This window comes from Stegostoma tigrinum, chromosome 30, assembly GCF_030684315.1.
Source record: "Stegostoma tigrinum isolate sSteTig4 chromosome 30, sSteTig4.hap1, whole genome shotgun sequence".
Classification (NCBI taxonomy): Eukaryota; Metazoa; Chordata; class Chondrichthyes; order Orectolobiformes; family Stegostomatidae; genus Stegostoma; species Stegostoma tigrinum.
Window position 1 is genome coordinate 473,155 of NC_081383.1, and position 16,937 is coordinate 490,091.

Below are 16,937 nucleotides of genomic sequence, written 5' to 3' on the forward strand. Positions count from 1 at the left end.
AAGGGAGAGAGTGAGGGGGGGAAGCGAGGGAGAGTGTGAGGGGGGGAGAGTGGGAGAGAGTGAGGGGGGGAAGCGAGGGAGAGTGTGAGCGGGGGAGAGTGGGAGAGAGTGGGGCGGGGAGAGTGGGAGAGAGTGAGGGGGGGTTAGAGTGGGAGAGAGTGAGGGGGGGTAGAGTGGGAGAGGGAGAGAGTGAGGGGGGGAAGCGAGAGTGAGGGTGGGGGGAGAGTGGAGAGAGTGAGGGTGGGGGGAGAGTGGGAGAGAGTGAGGGTGGGGGGAGAGTGGGAGAGAGTGAGGGGGGGGAAGCGAGAGTGAGGGTGGGGGGAGAGTGGGAGAGAGTGAGGGTGGGGGGGAGAGTGGAGTGAGGGTTGGGGGAGAGTGGGAGAGGGAGAGAGTGAGTGGGGGAAGCGAGGGAGAGAGTGAATGGGGGAAGCGAGCGAGACGAGTGAGGGGGGGAGAGTGGGAGAGAGTGAGGGTGGGGGAGAGTGGGAGAGAGTGAGGGTGGGGGAGAGTGGGAGACAGTGAGGGGGGGGTAGAGTGGGAGAGAGTGAGGGGGGGGAGAGTGGGAGAGGGAGAGAGTGAGGGGGGAAGCGAGAGGAGAGAGTGAGGGGGGAAGCGAGGAGAGAGTGAGGGGGGGAGCGAGGGAGAGAGTGAGGGGGGGAGCGAGGGAGAGAGTGAGGGGGGGAGCGAGGGAGAGAGTGAGGGGGGGAGCGAGGGAGAGACTGAGTGGGGGCGCGAGGGAGAGAGTGAGTGGGGGGCGCGAGGGAGTGAGTGAGGGGGGGAAGCGAGGAGAGAATGAGGGGGGAGAGTGGGAGAGAGTGAGGGTGGCGGGAGAGTGGGAGAGAGTGAGGGTGGGGGGAGAGTGGGAGAGAATGAGGGTGGGGGGAGAGTGGGAGAGAGTGAGGGTGGGGGAGAGTGGGAGAGAGTGAGGTGGGGGTAGAGTAGGAGAGAGTGAGGGGGGGAGAGTGGGAGAGAGTGAGGGGGGGGAGCGAGGGAGAGAGTGCAGGGGGGGAGCGAGGAGAGAGTGAGGGGGGGGAGGAGGAGGGAGGGAGAGAGTGAGGGGGGGAAGCGAGGGAGAGAGTGGGGGGGGAAGCGAGGGAGGGAGAGTGAGGGGGGGGAAGCGAGGGAGAGAGTGAGGGGGGGAAGCGAGGGAGAGAGTGAGGGGGGGAAGCGAGGGAGAGTGGGAGTGAGGGGGGGAAGCGAGGGAGAGTGGAGAGAGTGGGGCGGGGAGAGTGGAGAGAGTGAGGGGGGGTTAGAGTGGGAGAGAGTGAGGGGGGTAGAGTGGGAGAGGGAGAGAGTGAGGGGGGGAAGCGAGAGTGAGGGTGGGGGGAGAGTGGGAGAGAGTGAGGGGGGGAAGCGAGAGTGAGGGTGGGGGAGAGTGGGAGAGAGTGAGGGTGGGGGGAGAGTGGGAGTGAGGGTTGGGGGGAGAGTGGGAGAGGGAGAGAGAGTGAGTGGGGGAAGCGAGGGAGAGAGTGAATGGGGGAAGCGAGCGAGAGAGTGAGGGGGGGAGAGTGGGAGAGAGTGAGGGTGGGGGAGAGTGGGAGAGAGTGAGGGTGGGGGAGAGTGGGAGACAGTGAGGGGGGGTAGAGTGGGAGAGAGGAGGGGGGGTAGAGTGGAGAGAGTGACGGGGGGGGAGAGTGGGAGAGGGAGAGAGTGAGGGGGGGAAGCGAGAGTGAGGGTGGGGGGAGAGTGGGAGAGAGTGAGGGTGGGGGGAGAGTGGGAGTGAGGGTTGGGGGAGAGTGGGAGAGGAGAGAGTGAATGGGGAAGCGAGGGAGGAGAGTGAGGGGGGGAAGCGAGGGAGAGAGTGAGGGGGGGAGCGAGGGAGAGAGTGAGGGGGGGAGCGAGGGAGAGAGTGAGGGGGGGGAAGAGAGGGAGAGAGTGAGGGGGGGGAAGAGAGGGAGAGAGTGAGGGGGGGGAAGAGAGGGAGAGAGTGAGGGGGGGGGAAGAGAGGGAGAGAGTGAGGGGGGGGGAAGAGAGGGAGAGAGTGAGGGGGGGGAAGAGAGGGAGAGAGTGAGGGGGGGGAAGAGAGGGAGAGAGTGAGGGGGGGGAAGAGAGGAGAGAGTGAGGGGGGCGAAGAGAGAGAGTGAGGGAGGGGGGCGAAGAGAGAGAGTGAGGGAGGGGGGGAAGAGAGGGAGAGAGTGAGGGGGGGGAAGAGAGGGAGAGAGTGAGGGGGAGGGAGAGAGTGAGGTGGGGGGAAGAGTGGGAGAGTGAGGGGGGGGAAGAGTTGGAGAGTGAGGGAGGGGGAAGTGAGGAGAGTGGGAGAGTGAGGCGGGGAAGAGAGGGAGAGTTGGGGGGGGGAAGAGAGGGTGAGTGAGGGCGAGGAGAGAGGGAGAGTGGGAGAGTGAGGCGGGGAAGAGAGGGAGAGTTGTGGGGGGGAAGAGAGGGAGAGTTGGTGGGGGGGGAAGAGAGGGAGAGTGAGGGGGCGAAGAGAGTGGGGGGAGAGTGGGAGAGTGAGGGGGTGTAGAGAGGAGAGTGGGAGAATGGGGGGAAAGAGAGGGAGTGTTGGATAGTGAGGGGGGAGGGAGAGGTGGGTAGGGAGAGAGTGCGTGAGCGAGGGGCGGGGGAGAGTGGGCGAGTGCGAGAGTGCCGGGGGTTGGGGGGAGGGAGAGAGCGCGAGAGCGAGCGGGGGGGCGCGGGAGAGAGAGGGGGAGGAGAGTGTGAGTGCGGAGAATAAGTTGGAGGGAGAGTGTGTGTCGGGGGGCAGAGTGTGAGGGGCAGCGTTAGGGGTGAGGGGGAGAGAGCGCGTGTGATGGGGGGAACAGTGAGAGAGGGAAGTGAGGGGGTAGGGTGAGAGGGAGAGGGTGACTGGGAGTGTGAGGGGGGGGAATGTGCGACGGTGGGGGAGATGAGTGTGTGTGGGGCGATGGGGGGGATTGTGTGAGGTCGGTTAAAAATACCAGCAGCAGCTGTGAGAAAGATCCAGTGCTGTGGGATTTTATAATGGAATGGCGATGGCCAACTGTCACCAAAGCCAGCAAGTGACTTAGAACATAAACACAGAAAACGAAAGAGATAGAGAGATCTAAGAGGAGAAATGTGAACAGAAAAATATCGAGGGAAAGAGGAAAGAAAAGACAGAGAGAGAGAGAGAGTGTTAGTAGACTGCGTAAAGGAGAAGGACAAGAGAGACTGGCATACAGAGGAGTGACACCACCTTATTTTTATTGTTTATAATTGTCTTTGCCTCAGTCAGATTATAGGTCAGCCCTTTGCATGTTACTCAGCCTTGACACTTTGATCACCTGCAGAGACTTATTATTTTACACCGCACTCACCACCATTTGTATGATGTTTGATTTCTCTACCTATAAATTTTGTCTGTGTGCTTTTCTCTCACTTCAGCTTACAAAGGGGCTATGCATGGAAAGCTTGTGGTTTCAGATAAACCTGTTGGATTATAATGTGGTGTTATCTGATTTCTGACCTTTTAAATATTGTAATGGTACCAGCCTCTCCCACTTCCTCTGGCAGGTCATTCTGTGCATGCATCATTCTCTGTCTGAAGTTGTTGCCCCTTAGGTGAGTTTTAAGTCTTTGCCCTCTCAACTTAAACCTACATCCTCCAGCTTTGGACTCTCCCATCTCAGCAAAAAGACCTCGCCTCAGTCTATTCAGCCTCTCCCTATAGCTCAAACCATCCAACCCTGGCAACATCTTTTCTGAAGACATGTTTCACAAGATCCTTCCCATTACGATGAGACCAGAATTGATTGCAGTATTCCAAAAGTGACCTAACCAACAGCCTGTACAGCTGCAACATGACCTCCCAACTTCTGTACTCCGTGTACTGACCACCTCAATATCCTATCTACCTGCGATTCCACTTACCTGGAACTATGAATCTGCACTCCAAGATCTCTTTGTTCAACACGCACTCCAGGACCTTACCACTAAGTGTATAAGTCCTGCCCCGACTTGCCTTTCCAAAATGCAGCACCTCACATTTATCTAAATTAAACTGCATCTATCACTCCTTGGCCCATTTGATCAAGATCCCGTTGCACTCTGGGATAACCTTCATTGTCCGTACACTTTCAATTTTAGTGTCATCTGACAACTTACTAACCATACCTCCTTTGTTCACATCCAAATATGTATCATAGAATGCCTACAGCGTGGAAAACAGGCCATTAGGCCCAACAAGTCAACACTGCCCCCTCTGAAGACCATCCCACCCAGACCCACCCTAGATACTATGGGCAATTTAGCATGGCCAATCCACCTATACTGCACATCTTTGGACTGCGGGAGGAAACTGGAGCATCCGGAGGAAACCCACGCAGACACAGGGAATGTGCAGATTCCACACAGACAGTCACCCGAGTCGGAATCTAACCCGGGTCCCTGGCGCTGTGAGGCAGCAGTGCTAACCACTGAGCCACTGTGCTGCCTGACTAAAAGCATTGGACCCAGCCCCGATCCTTGTGGCACACTGCTGGTCTTAGGCCTCCAGTCTGAAAAGCAACCCTCCACCACCACCCTCTGTCTTCTACCTTCGAGCCAGTTCTGTATCCAGATGGCTAGTTCTTACTGTACTCTGTGATCCAACCTTGCTAACCAGTCTGCCATGTTCAACACCTTACTGGATTCCATATAGATCACAAACACCATGTCTAGGATCAGAAACATAATCTCAGAATAAAGGGGTGCCAATTCAAGATTGAGATGAGAAATTTCTTCTTTTTAAGGGTTCACTTGCCAAGCTGTGGGGCAGTGTCTTTACGGACAGTTAAGTTTGAGATAGATTCTTGATCAGTAGGAGAATCGAGGATTACGGGGAAAAGGGAAGGAAGTGGACAGGATGAATGCTGGATAAGCCAAGATCCTGTTGAATGCCAGAGTAGGCTTGAGGAACTGAATGGCCAACTCCTATTCCTATTTCTTACGGACAAAAAGGGAGAGAGAAAGTGAGACAAGCAGAGAGAGGGGAAAATATAGCGAGATTGAGAAACAAATTGAGATACAAAGAAACCTACAGCACAGGAAAAGGCCCTTCGGCCCTCCAAGCCTGCGCCAATCAAGATTCTCTGTCTAATAGTGAACTAGAGATAGTGAGAAAGAAATAGAAATGGAGACAAATAGAGAGAGCGAAAGAGAGAGGATGAGTTCAGGGACGTTTGCTTCCAGTTTCAGTATAATCTCCAAGAAGCCAGAAAAAGTGGAGCAAAGAGCTGCTTCTCTAGCAATGACATAATTAGCTGCGGTGCTGCCGTATGAGATTCTCACCACCAGCAGGCAGACAACAATAGTTTCCCCAAACTACATCAGTATTGTTAGAGAAGGCATTAGAAAAGAAATGAGAGTCACCAAGCAATAAAGTTACAACTGTAATTATGGCCAACTTTAAATCTGCAAAGAGATTGGGCAATTCTACTCACTAAGAATGCCATAAATTAGGATTACTGAAATGTGTACAAGCTGGTTTTCTGCAACAAGATATTGAGAATCCAAGTCGAGAACAGGCAGTCCTACACTGTGTTATGAGAAAAGAATAATTGGCAATATAGCTGTGCAAGTCCCCTTGGAGAAGAGTGATCATAATATGATAAAATTCTGTATTATGGTGGAGAGTGACATTGTTGATTCTGAGACTGCCGCCCTGAATCTAAATAGAGGAAACTATGATGGTCTGAGCTGCAAGTTGGCCATGATAAATTGGAAAATTTAAAGGAATGATGGTGGATAAGCAATGGCAAACTTTGAAACAGTGCATGCAGAAACTCCAACAGTTGTTTATTCCTGTCTGACACAAATAAATTCAGAAAGGTGGCTCAGCCATGGCTAACTGGGGAAGTTAGGGATAGCATTAGATCTGAGGAAGGGGCATATAAGCTGGCAAAAAACAGCAGCAGACCTGAGGATTGGCAGCTTTATAGATTTCAGCAAAGGAGGACAAATATATTGATTAAGAGGGGCAAAGCAGATTATAAGTAAACTTGCAGGGAACATACAAACTGCTTGTAAAAGTCTCCTATAGATGTGTGAAGAGTAAAAGATCAGTGAGGGATAAATGAAAATCCTTTACCGTCAGAAACAGGTAATATTATAATGAGAAGAAAGAGATGATAGACCAATTAAATACATATTTTGGTTCCATTTTCACAAAAGAGTACAGAAATAACGTTCCAAAAATCTTGGTGAACACATGGTCTTGTGACAGAGGAACTGAAAGAAATCAGTAAGCATAGGGAAATGGTGTTGATGAAATTGATAGGACTAAAGGCTGACAAATGCCCAGGGTCCAGCAGTTTACATTTCAGAATACTTAAAGAAGGGCCATAGAAATAATGATGCATTGGTGGTCATCTACCAAAATTCTATAGACTCTAGAACAGTACCTACAGATTGGAGGGGAGCCAAATTAACCCCCACTATTTATACAATAGAGATAGAGGGAAAACAGGTGACTCTGACATTGATAGCGAAGAAAATGCTAGAATCTACGATAAAAGATTTGATAGCAGAACACTTAGAAAACAGTGGCGGGATTCATCAGAATCAGCATGATTTACAAAAGGGAAATCTACTTGACAAATTTTCTAGAATGTTTCAAGATCTAACTCGCTGAGTTGATAAGGGACGGCAGTGGACATGATTTACTTAGACTTTGCAGAAGGCTTTTGAAAACTGATTAGCAGACAGGAGACAAAGAGGAGGAACATAGAACATTACAGCACAGTACAGGCTCTTCGGCCCTCGATGTTGTGCCGAGGAAGAAATGGCTCTTGTCGGGAGTGGCAGACAGTGACTGTTGGAGTACCTCAGGGATCAGTGCTTGGTCCCCAGCATTTCACAGTATATATTAATGATCTATATGAGGGAACTAAATCTGATTTCTGGAAATTTGCAGGCACAAAGCTGTGTGGGTGAGTGTACAGTGAGGACGATGCAGAGATGCTTCAGTGGGATTTGGAAAAGTGAGTGGGCAAATGCATGGGATATGTGGTATGTTGTGGATAAATGTGATGTGGTAGCAAAAACAGGAAGAAAGATTATTAAGTGAATTGTGATAGTTTGGGAAAGAAGAAGGTACAACAAGACCTGGGTGTCCTCGTACAACAATTACTGAAAGTAAGCATGCGGTTTCAGCAGATGGTGAAAAAGGCAAATGGGATGTTGGCCTTCGTAGCGAGAGGATTTGAGTACAGGAGCAGGCGTGTCTTGGAAGGTGGTGGTCTAGTGGTAATATCAGTAGACATTTAATCCAGAAATCCAGGCTAATGTTTTGGAGGCTTGGGTTTGAATCTTGCCAGGGCAAAAAGTGGAATTTGAATTCAATAAAAATCTGAAATTAAGACCCTAATGAAGACCTTGAAACCATTTTTGATTGTTGGAAAATCTCATCTGGTTCCTTTCCTTTTAGGGAAAGCAATTGTTGTCCTTACCTGGTCTGTCCTACATGTGACTCCAGACCCACAGCAATGAGGTTAATTCTTAACTGCCCTCTGGGCAATTAGGGATGGGCAATAAATGCTGCCTGGTCAGCAATGCCCACATTCTGTGAATGAATTTTTTTTAAAATTGTACAGGCTGTTGGTGAGACCACACCTGGAGTTGTGTGTGCAGTTTTGCACACTTATCCTAAAAGGGATGATTTCTGGCAATGGAGGGAGTGCAATGAAGGTTTACCAGACCAATTCCTGGCTGGCAAGACTGACGAATAAAGAGAGACTGGACTAGTTAGGACTACGGAAAACTCAGTAGGCCTGGCAACATCTGTGGAAAGGAAGCATAATTAGTGCTTTGGGTCCAATGTCTTACTCTGAAGAAGGGTTACGGCACCCAAAATGTTAACTCTGCTTTCTCCCTGCAGATACTGCCAGACCTGCTGAGTTTTTCCAATAATTTCTGTTTTTGTTTCCGATTTCCAGCATCTGCAGTTCTTTGGATTTTTCTACTTAGGATTATATTCTCTAGAGTGTAAAAGAATGAGGGAAAATCTCATAAAAATATATAACATTTAACAGGACTAGACTGCATAAATGCAGGAAGGATGTTCCCAGAGAGTCCTGAAGCAGTGGTTACAGTTTAAGGATATGGGGTAGGATATTTAGGATTGAGGTGAGGAGAAATTTCTTCACCCAGAGAATGGGGAGCCTATGGAATTCTCTGTCACAGAAAGTGATTTAGGTCAAAACATGGAATGTTTTCAAGGAGATAGGTATTGTTCTTAGGCTAAAGGGATCAAAGAGTGGGGCAGTCAGGAACAGGAGACTGAGTTGAATGATCAGCTATGGTCATAATGAATGGTGGAGCAGGATTGAAGGGTTGAATGTCTGTCTCCTGTTCCTACCTTTTTATGGATGGCCAGTGAAAGGGATAGGGACAGCGAGAGATATAGAGGCAGAAAGTAAGAGACGGGGTTGAAACAGTGATTGAGGGAGACAAAAATAGAATGTGAAAATAAATAGATGGAGATGGAGAGAGAAGGGCAGTGAGGCCAGAAATAGTGAAATGAAGGAATGGCAAAGATGACAGTTAGAGACGCAGAGCAGATTGGATGGATGTGATATGATAATGACCTGATCAGTTTTTGTAATGTCAATTTACAAATAATTATTTGGCCTGTAGAATTCCCTGGCTGTTTTTTCTAAATAGTGCCATTGGATTTTTCTCACCTGGGCATATGGGATGTTGGTTTAATGTCTCATCAGAAAAGCAGTGTCTCTTACAGTGCAGTGCTCGCTCAGCCCTGAACCTTAGACAGTTTTGTCGTCCCTCAGTACTGCACTGGCAGTGAAAGCCTGGATTTTTTGTGTTCTGAATTTCGGATCAATCTCTGATAACCTTCACTAACCAAAACTAGAACACCTCACAGAGGGCTTCTGCTCGAAATGATCGAACTGTATTTCAAAAATGCTTGTTGAAGGTCTTAATTGCTTTTACTAGGACTCTTCTCATTGCCCATTCCCCTCTAATCTCTTGAGATTTTTAAATTATTCTCTCGCCCAAATTAATTAATATTTTCTTATTTTGCTCATCCATTTGTAGGTCAGACATGAATTCAAGCATCCAAAGACTGAGGGAGTGGAGTAACCAGTCTGATTACTCAGACTTTACTCTTTACACACACTCAAACCCATGCCCCAGTTCAGTTTGGAGCTCCAATCTTTGCATTATGATGCCTGACTGATCACTAAAGTTTAAAATAACTTAGTAATTAAACGTTGTGACTGGGATCATCTCTGAAAGGCCTGCAAATGGCTAGTGTTGATTTCCTCCATGTCAGTGTTTTCAGATGTGATTCCAGTGGCTGAAACAAACAAATTAGATGCATCTAGGCCATTCAGCCCCTCGAGCCTGCTTCCCCATTCAATAAGATCATGGCTGATCTGTTTGTGTTTCACATTTCACAATCTCATTGACCTACAATAACTAGGCAGGTAAATAGGCAGGACAATCAATCTTACTCTGTCTCAAATATGTTCAATGACTTGACCTCCATCACCTTCAGAGGCAGAGAGTTCCAAAGTTGCACAGCCCTCTAAGAGGAAAAAAAAAATTTCATTATCTGAACATTGCCTTCTCTCCCCTCTCAAAAAGTCTTCTGGACTGACCAACAGAGGAAACATCCTTTCCACATTATCTTGTCAATAAGGAAACTTGGCATGTCCTCAATGACTCTTACTAGTTTTTATAGGTGCACCATAGAAAGCATCCTATAGGGACTCATAGTTCTACCCAAGACTGCAAGAAATTACAGAGTCACGAACACAGCCCAGTCCGTTACAAAAACCAGCCTTTCGTCCATTGGCTCCGCCTATATTTCTCATTGCCTCAGGAAAGGAGCCAACATCATCAAAGACCCCTCCCACCCCAGTTATACTCTCTTCCACCCTCATCCATCGGTGGGAAGATATAAAAGTTAGAAAACACGTACTAATGGACTCAAGAACAGCTTCTTCCCTGCTGTTACCATACTTGGGAACGGACCTGTTGTATATTAGAATTGATCTTTCTCTGCACCTTCTCTGTAGCGCTAGGTTCTGCTTTCTGTTCTATTACCCAAATATACTTATATGAAGTATGAATTGTCTGGAAAGCACGCTTTTCACTGTATCTCTGCTTATGTGACAATAAATCAAATCATGACACCCCTCACTCTTCTAAATCCAGCAGAAACAATCCCAGTTTGACCAAGCTGGATGAACGCAGCAGGCCAAGCAGCATCTTAAGAGCACAGAAGTTGAAGTTTCGGGCCTAGACCCTTCATCAGAGAAGGGGTTGGGGAGCGGGTTCTGAAATAAATAGGGAGAGAAGGGGAGGCGGACCGAAGATGGACAGAGGAGAAGATAGGTGGAGAGGAGAGTATAAGCGGGGAGGTAGGGAGGGGATAGGTCAGTCCGGGGAGGATGGACTGGTCAAGGAGGCAGGATGAGGTTAGTCCCCACCTCCCTAACCTGTTCTTCCTCTCACCTATCCCCTCCTCCCACCTCAAGCCGCACCTCCATTTCCTACCTACTAACCTCATCCCTCCTCCTTGACCTGTCTGTCCTCCCTGGACTGACCTATCCCCTCCCTACCTCCCCACCTATACTCTCCTCTTGACCTATCTTCTCCTCTTGACCTATCTTCTCCTCTATCCATCTTCGGTCCGCCTCCCCCTCTCTCCCTATTTATTTCAGAACCCTCTCCCCATCCCCCTCTCTGATGAAGGGTCTAGGCCCGAAACGTCAGCTTTTGTGCTCCTAAGATGCTGCTTGGCCTGCTGTGTTCATCCAGCTTCACACTTTGTTATCTTGGATTCTCCAGCATCTGCAGTTCCCATTATCTCTGATTCCAGTCTGTCCAACATGTCCTCACAAAACAACCAGTTTTTTTCAAATAATAATCCAGTAAAACCACTCTGACCACCTCACATTCTGTTGAAAGTAGCGCAAGAATTGATTGTTGAACCCTAGTGACAATTGCAATTGAATTCAGTGCTATCAGACATATCTCTCACTGGGTTAGACACAGAGTAAGGCTCTACACTGCCCCCATCGAGCACTGCTAGGACAGGGACAGCAGGGGGTTAGATTGAATAAAGCGCTCTCTGCACTGTTGAACTGAAATTAAAGCTGCCTCTTCTTTCAAACTGAAATCCATCACTGTCCACATCAAATTTACGCAGGATTAGTATAGCATAGATTTAGAATGGGAGTAAAGCTGCCTATACACTTTTAAACTGAAACTAAAGTGCCCTGTACATTGTGCCCAACAAATACTCACAGAATAGGTTCAGCATGTGCTTCAGTACAGTCAGTTCTGCTATAACATGTTTCTTCAATATGAACTGGCTTTAATGTGATTGAAGAGTTCAGACTGTTACCTGTAGAATGCCAACTTTCCTTACCTGTAATGTGATTCCGGCCCGGTTAATTTAAATGGCATCACTATTGCACGATTTTCTTAATTTCCAGATTGGACAAGAATGGAACAATCACGTTTAATCAGAACTGACTGTACACAGTAAAGGTCTCTCTACACTGATCCCATTAAACACTCCCAGAACTGGAACAGCATGGGTTAGATACAGACCAATACTTCACTTGCAGTTGAAAAGAGTAGATGAAGCTCCTTCCTTTTACAGCAGAGGAAGCAAGTCACAGTGAGTTGAGCTATGTTGAGTGTCAAGAGAGTAAGGCAAGGCTGGTTGGTCTTTACTGTTAGGAGTGTAATGGGTAAGATTGATGAGTTAATGGCATCGATTGACACATGGAAGTATGATATTGTTTCTATCACACAAACATGGTTGAAGGAAGGGCTGGACTGGCAACTCAACATTCCGGGCTATAGGATCTTCAGACAAGACAGGAGAAGGTGTAAAATGGGTGGTGGTGTTGCATTGTTAATTAAAGACTCAATTACTGCAATAAGGAAAGATGATATCTTGGAAGGGTCCTCAAAAGAAGCTTTTGGGTAGAACATAGGAATGTTAACGGGGCAGCTACTTTACTGGGAGTGTATTATAGGGTCCCAAAGACTCATCAAAAATAGAGGACCAAATATGTAGACAGTTCACAAAGGTGTGTAGGAGTAATAATTGTGTAATTATACTAGGTGATTTCAACTTTCCCAACATAAATTGGGATAGTCACAGTTTTAAGGGTCTAAAGGGGGCAGATTTCTTGAAATGTATCCAGAGGAGCTCTTTGTTTTAATTTATAGAAGGCCTTAGAAGGGATGGCACAGTGCTGGGGAAAGATGCCAGACATGTGTTCAGTGTGGCAATGGGAGAACATTTAGGAGATAGTGACCACAATGTGGTATGGTTCAAATTTGTTTTGGACAAGGAAAAAGGTGGTTTGCAAAAGATGGCTTTGAATTGGGAGAAGGCAGATGTTATTAAAATGAAGAAAGATCTGGCTAAAGTTGGCTGGGAACAGTTGCTTGCGGGTAAGTATACAGTGGAGCAATGGATGACATTCAAAAAGGAACCGGGGAGAGTACAGGTCTATCACGTACCCTTTATGGGGAAATATAGGAGCAATAAGTTTAGAGAACCCAGGACATCCATGACAATTCAGGACTGGATGAGGAAGAAGAGAAGGGCTTTTGGCAAGTCCAAAGGGAGCAAATCAGCTGCGACCCTAGAGGAATGCAGGAGGGAAAATAAGAAAGCAATTAGAAGAGCATAAAGGGGTGCATGGAGAAGGACTTGCAAACAGGATTAGGGAAAATCCTAAGATAGTTTATAAATACATTAAAGGTAAGAGGTTACTGAGGGAAAGAGTAACACCCATTAGGGATCAAGTGGGCAACCTGTGTGTGAAGCTGCAGGATATTGGAAAGGTGTGAAATGAATACTTCTCTCCAGTTTTCACTCTGGAAAAGGAGAATGTAGTTACGGAATTCAGGAAAAAGGACTGTGAGAAATTTGCACAGTTTGACATAGGAAATGGGAAGGTATTGGAGGTTCTGTCAGCTTTAAAAATGGACAAATCTCGTTGCCTTTATTAAATGAATCCCAGGCTGCTGTGGGAGGCTAGGCAGAAAATTGCAGGGGCTCTGTCACACTTTTTAATTCGTCTCTGGCCGCAGGGGAAGTGCTAGAGGACGGCTAACATGGTTCCACTTTTCAAGAAGGGCGGTAGACATGAACCAGGAAATTACAGACTGGTGGGTCTCACTTCAATGGTAGGGAAAGTATTAGAGAAAATTCTGAAGTGAATTAATACCCGCTTTGAAAGGCAAGGGTTAATTAAGAATAGTCAGTATGGCTTTGTCAGAGGGAGGTCAAAGAACATAGAACATTACAGCACAGTACAGGCCCTTCGGCCCTCGATGTTGTGCCGACCTGTCATACCGATCTCAAGCCCACCTAACCTACACTATTCCATGTACGTCCATATGCTTATCCAATGACAACTTAAATGTACCTAAAGTTGGCGAATCTACTACCGTTGCAGGCAAAGCATTCCATTGCCTTACTTCTCTCTGAGTAAAGAAACTACTTCTGACATCTGTCCTATATCTTTCACCCCTCAATTTAAAGCTATGCCCCCTCGTGCTCACCGTCACCATCCTAGGAAAAAGGCTCTCCCCATCCACCCTATCTAACCCTCTGATTATTTTACGTTTCAATTAAGTCACCTCTCAATCTTCTTCTCTGTAATGAAAACAGCCTCAAGTCCCTCAGCCTTTCCTCGTAAGACCTTCCCTCCATACCAGGCAACATCCTAGTAAATCTCCTCTGCACCCTTTCCAAAATTTCCACATCCTTCTTATAATGCGGTGACCAGAACTGTACACAATACTCCAAGTGCGGCCGCTCCAGAGTTTTGTACGGCTTCATCATAACCTCTTGGTTCCGGAACTCGATCCCTCTATTAATAAAGGCTAAAACACTGTACACCTTCTTAATAGCCCTGTCAACCTGGGTGGCAACTTTCAAGGATCTGTGTACATGGACACCAAGATCTCTCTGCTCGTCTACACTGCTAAGAATCTTACCATTAGCCCTGTACTTTGCCTTCCGGTTACTCCTACCAAAGTTCATCACCTCACACTTGTCTGCATTAAACTCCATTTGCCACCTCTCAGCCCAGCTCTGCAGCTTATCTATGTCTCTCTGCAACCTACAGCATCCTTTGTCACTATCCACAACTCCCCCTACCTTGGTGACGTCTGCAAATTTACTAAGCCATCCTTCTACGCCCTCATCCAGGTCATTTATAAAAATGACAAACAGCAGTGGACCCAACACCGACCCCTGCGATACACCACTAGTAACTGGTCTCCAGGATGAACATTTCCCATCAACTACCACCCTCTGTTTTCTTTCAGCAAGCCAATTTCCGATCCATAACTAACAAAATTATTAAACTTTTTGAAAATGTGATCAAATGTGTGAATCAGTTGATGTAATTTATATGAATTTTAGCAAAGCTTTTGACAAAGGTCCCACATGGGAATCTGATTGAGAAGGTTAATGCACGTAGAATTGAAGGAAACTTGGTCAGATGGATCAGAAACTGCCTTAGTAATGGGACACAGGGCGTGGGTAGAGGCTGTTTGAGTGACTGTAGGCTGGTGTGCACCAGCGTACCACAAGTTCAATACTGGGACTCTTTTTGTTTTTTGCATACATAAATGATATTAATGAAAATGTGAGGGGAATGTTAGGCACATTTGCAGATGACATCAAGATTGATAGATTGGTTAATAGCAAAGATGTTTGTAGGTTACAGGAAGATATAGATGGGTTGGCGAGATGGGCAGACGAGTGGCAGAGTTGGTAGTTAACTCTGATAAGTGCAAGGTGATGCACTTTGGATGAAGAAACACAGTGAAGGAGTATTTATGAATGGCAGGACACTGGATAGCTTAGAGGAACAGAGGGATCTTTGGGAATTATTCACAGATCCCTGAAGTGGACAGAGCACAGGAATAGGATAGTTCAGAAAGCATATGGGACGGTTGCTTTCAAGACTTGAGGCATACAGTATAAGCACAAGGAGGAAATATTGGAGTTGTACAGAGTGTTGGTTAGGCCATAGTGCTGGAGTACTGTGTGCAATATGGTCACCTCACGACAGGAAAGATGCGATGGCCGTAGAAGGGTACAGAGGAGGTTCACCAGGATGTTGCCTGGGATGGAGAAATTGAACTATAAGGAGAGCCTAGATAGGCTTGGATTGTTTTCTTTAGATCAGAGAAGACTGAGCGAGGATTACCTGATTGAGGTGTATAAGACAATGAGGGGTATGGTGAGGTGTATAAGACAATGAGGGGTATGGACAGGGTGAATAAAGAGCAGCTGTTCCCCTTGGTTGAGGGGTCAATCACAAGAAGGTATAGTTTTAGGTTAAGGGCAGGAGATTCAGAGGGGATTTCTTAAAATAATGTTTTCACTGTGGGTGCTGGGAATTTGGAATACACTGTCTGGGAAGGTAGTGAGGGCTAGAAACCTTATAGACCAGTGAGCCTTACTTCAGTTGTTGGTAAAGTGTTGGAAAAGGTTATAAGAGATAGGATTTATAATCATCTAGAAAAGAATAATTTGATTAGGGATAGTCAGCATGGTTTTGTGAAGAGTAGGTCATGCCTCACAAACCTTATTGAGTTCTATGAGAAGGTGACCAATCAGGTAGATGAGAGTAAACTGGGTGATGTGGTGTATATGGATTTCAGCAAGGCGTTCGATAAGGTTCCCCACAGTAGGCTATTGTACAAAATGCGGAGGAATGGGATTGTGGGAGATATAGCAGTTTGGATCGGAAGTTGGCTTGCTGAAAGAAGACAGACGGTGGTAGTTGATGGAAAATGTTCAACCTGGAGACCAGTTACTAGTGGTGTACCGCAAGGGTCGGTGTTGGGTCCACTTCTGTTTGTCATTTTTATAAATGACCTGGATGAGGGCGTAGAAGGATGGCTTAGTAAATTTGCAGACGACACTAAGGTTGGTGGAGTTGTGGATAGTGACGAAGGATGCTGTAGGTTACAGAGACACATAGATAAGCTGCAGAGCTGGGCTGAAAGGTGGCAAATGGAGTTTAATGCAGACAAGTGTGAGGTAATGCACTTTGGTAGGAGTAACCGGAAGGCAAAGTACTGGGCTAATGGTAAGATTCTTGGTAGTGTAGATGAACAGCGAGATCTTGGTGTCCATGTACACAGATCCTTGAAAGTTGCCACCCAGGTTGACAGGGCTGTTAAGAAGGCATACAGTGTTTTAGCTTTTATTAATAAAGGGATCGAGTTCCGGAACCAAGAGGTAATGCTGCAGCTGTACAAAACTCTGGTGCAGCCGAACTTGGAGTATTGCGTACAGTTCTGGTCACCGCATTATAAGAAGGATGTGGAAGCTTTGGAAAGGGTGCAGAGGAGATTTACTAGGATGTTGCCCGGTATGGAGGGAAGGTCTTACGAGGAAAGGCTGAGGGACTTGAGGCTGTTTTCATTAGAGAGAAGAAGGTTGAGAGGTGACTTAATTGAGACATATAAAGTATTCAGAGGGTTAGATAGGGTGGATGGGGAGAGCCTTTTTCCTAGGATGGTGACGGCGAGCATGAGGGGGCATAGCTTTAAATTGAGGGGTGAAAGATATAGGACAGATGTCAGAGGTGGCTTCTTTACTCAGAGTAGTAAGGGAATGGAACGCTTTACCTGCAACGGTAGTAGATTCGCCAACTTTAAGTACATTTAAGTTGTCATTGGATAAGCATACGGACATACATGGAATAGTGTAGGTTAGATGGGCTTCAGATTGGTATGACAGATCGGCACAACATGGAGGGCCAAAGGGCCTGTACTATGCTGTAATGTTCTATGTTCTTGCAACCATTAAAAAAAAATTTGACTGGGTACTTCAGATATCATAACATTCAAGAATATAGTACAAGTGCAAGAAATTGGGATTAGCACACCTTTAGTGGTAGTTAAAACCAAATGAACTGTGGATGCTGTAAATCAGAACAAAAACAAAATTGCTGGCAAAGCTCAGTAAGTCTGACAGC

The 16,937-nt window shown here is 46.9% G+C and overlaps 1 protein-coding gene across 1 annotated transcript in view; it reads left to right on the forward strand.

Moving 5' to 3' along the window:
• LOC125465861 (homer protein homolog 3-like) overlaps window positions 1-16,937 on the forward strand; it is an 85,963-nt gene that overhangs the window by 24,834 nt on the left and 44,192 nt on the right. The window contains exons 2-3 of the mRNA XM_059638420.1: window positions 12,148-12,375; window positions 12,797-12,885. Of these exons, the coding sequence (XP_059494403.1) occupies window positions 12,148-12,375; window positions 12,797-12,885 (317 nt within the window). The remainder of the gene's footprint in view (window positions 1-12,147; window positions 12,376-12,796; window positions 12,886-16,937) is intronic.